This window comes from Aplysia californica, unplaced genomic scaffold (genome assembly GCF_000002075.1).
Source record: "Aplysia californica isolate F4 #8 unplaced genomic scaffold, AplCal3.0 scaffold00154, whole genome shotgun sequence".
NCBI lineage: Eukaryota > Metazoa > Mollusca > Gastropoda > Aplysiida > Aplysiidae > Aplysia > Aplysia californica.
Window position 1 is genome coordinate 346,843 of NW_004797424.1, and position 2,596 is coordinate 349,438.

The window sequence follows — 2,596 nt, forward strand, 5'->3', positions numbered from 1 at the left end:
TAGACAGATAGACAGACAGACAGACAGACAGACAGACAGACAGACAGACAGACAGACAGACAGACAGACAGACAGATAGATAGATAGATAGATAGATAGGCCCGGAACACTGCGGCCGTTTATGACGCCTTGTCTGTGCACAGTTTGCCTCATGGATAAATCTCAAGTGTCAACCTGCGTCTACGTCACTAACGTGAATGGAATGACCCAACAAAAAGGCGCAAGGGGAGGGGGGGGGGTGCAAGCTATCCAGCTATCCCTTAGTTAGCACAGAATCATGTATGTCTCGAAGGCAGTTACAGCGAGAAAAATTGACTGACAGTATAGGAATCTAGCTTTGAAGTTATATTTGTTGTTTGTTGGGGTTTTTTGTTTTTTTCTTCGGGTAAACAGAAGCACATCGACACAAGAATGGCCATTAAGTGCTGGGAAAAAGTAAGACAGGCAGACAGAAACAACAGAGGGAGAGTAAAGAAGTAGGGCCTACCAGTGGCGCCCTCCAAACATCCACCTGAAGCTACATTTAAAATATAAAAAGTCTGTTTTTAAAAGTATTAGTAAGGGTTTACGGCGCTTGCAACTGCTTAAGTCCATATGAGCACCAAGGGGTGGATGTCAACAGAGAAGTCCAAACGGGGAATCAGACTTACTCTGCTTACCTCTCTTGCCTCAACAGCACAGAGTCTGCTTCGACTATCAAGCACCCCGGAAATAACAGTTCTCAAGAGAGTGAGAAACATACAAAAGAAGTAGAGGAAAAATGACGATAGTAAAGATGAGAAAAGAAAAAAAACAGCAATTCCCCCTATGTTGTTCCGGCACAGTATAAGCATGACATTCATAAATCAGCCCATTTACAATTCTACTGTGCATGTTAATGTCCCCCCTTTTTTGAATGAACTAAAGACACTTCAATCAATGGCATTGCTCTTGGGGGGAGGGGGGGGGGGGTCAATTTGACCAATACTAAATAAGCTTTGTGTGCTTGTGTTTCATCCCATTTACAATTCTACTGTGCATGAGAACATGTTTATATTGCCCCTTTGGGAATGGCCTAAAGATACTTCAGTCAGTAGCACTGCCCCTGGGAAGGGGGAGGGGAGGGGGAGTCAATTTGACCAGTAGTAAATAAGATGTGAGTGTGTGTTTGTGTTTCAGGGCAGGAAAACGGTGCGCCAGATGACCGTGGATGCGTGGGCGATGGAACATGACGGCATCACACAGGAACTCTACTTCCTGCCCAAAGACCTTCCTCTGAGGCGGGGAGGCAACTTTACTTTCTCACAACAACCGCCAGGTGGCAGCAGCGGTAGCAGCAGCAGCAGCAGCAGCTCGTCCCCTCGTGGCCGCCGTCGGTTCCTGCCGTACCCTGTGCTGGTGGGGATGTTCCTCAAGAACAACACGGTGGTGGGGCCACGTGACCTCTCTAGGCTCTTCCGGGAGTTCTTCTCGCCGGACGCCATGCAGTGGGAGGGAGGCACCGGCCGGAACAGCCACTGGGACACCGGCGCCGCACGCCCTACTAGGCAGCCCGGAGACACTTCGCAACAGCAGCAGCCGTCCCGGAACCCCAATTTCCCGGACTGGAGTCAGCTGACCACGAGTGACCAGCTGGCGTGGGGCGCCCGCCTGGAGCGGATGCTGGACCGGAACATCGGCCAGAAGTTGATCAACGTGTTCCACTACCACCCGGAGGTGCTGGAGAGCGCCAACTTCCAGGTGTCGCTGTGCTTCGCGCCTGAGGAGCAGAGCCAGGTGATGATTGTGGTGCAGGCGAGCTACGAGGAGAACGTGGTCACGCGCTTCGCAGCCTTCTCCAACGCCATGCGCCACGCCATCGCCGAGACGTCGGGACTGTCAGCGGTACAGGTCAGCAACCTCATCCCCGTGCCGCTCAAGAGCAAGTCCGTGGGCCTGGACGCGACCTCCGTGACCTTCACCCTGCTGGGCAAGCCACCCGTGAGGGGACTCGGCGACCAGGCGTCGCTCACACACGCCAAGTCTAAGCTCACGTCCGCCATACAGAGGGGGATCAGCTTCAACGTGCAGTACAGCGAGCACTCAAAGTCCTTCATGGTGGACAAACGGATGTACCGGCTGGACTACGACAAGTACAAGCTCCCCACCGGCTCCTTCGGTACGCAGAACAACAGCAGCAGCAACAACAACAAAAAATACGACGACAACAACAACAATGTGGACCCAGCCACCGGACTCTACAACGCGGGCGCCGGGAAGAAGCAGCCCGCCTCCACAAAGGAAGCTAGCGGCTACTCGGGGGCTGCCGTGGCTGGGGTGGCCATCACGATGCTGCTGGTGGGCATGGCTATCAGTCTGGGCGGGGCTTTCTTCCTGTACCGGCGCCGGCACCCGGGCGAGTCTGTCATCCCGTACAGGCACCAGACGTAGGGAGGGTGGAAAGTGGTGGAGGAGGAGGAGGAGGAGGCGAGAGAGAGGAAGGGCCGGATAAGGCGAAAAGGGTGGTGGAGGAGGCGGAGGAGGAGGAGGGGGGAGAAGGAGAAGAGGGGAAAGGGGGACAAAGGACGATAGGGTGTACGAACTTGAGTTTGTGGAGGAGGAGGAGGAGGAGGAGGAG

At 54.2% G+C, this 2,596-nt stretch overlaps 1 protein-coding gene across 1 annotated transcript in view; it reads left to right on the top strand.

Annotated features, from left to right (window-relative positions):
* The window catches only part of LOC101860651, a gene marked incomplete at its 5' end in the record, with an annotated part of 10,265 nt that extends 7,675 nt beyond the window's left edge, over window positions 1-2,590 (top strand). Inside the window, 1 exon segment of the mRNA XM_013081986.1 lies at window positions 1,159-2,590. Within this exon segment, the coding sequence (XP_012937440.1) occupies window positions 1,159-2,409 (1,251 nt within the window).
* Between the last annotated feature and the right edge of the window lie 6 nt (window positions 2,591-2,596).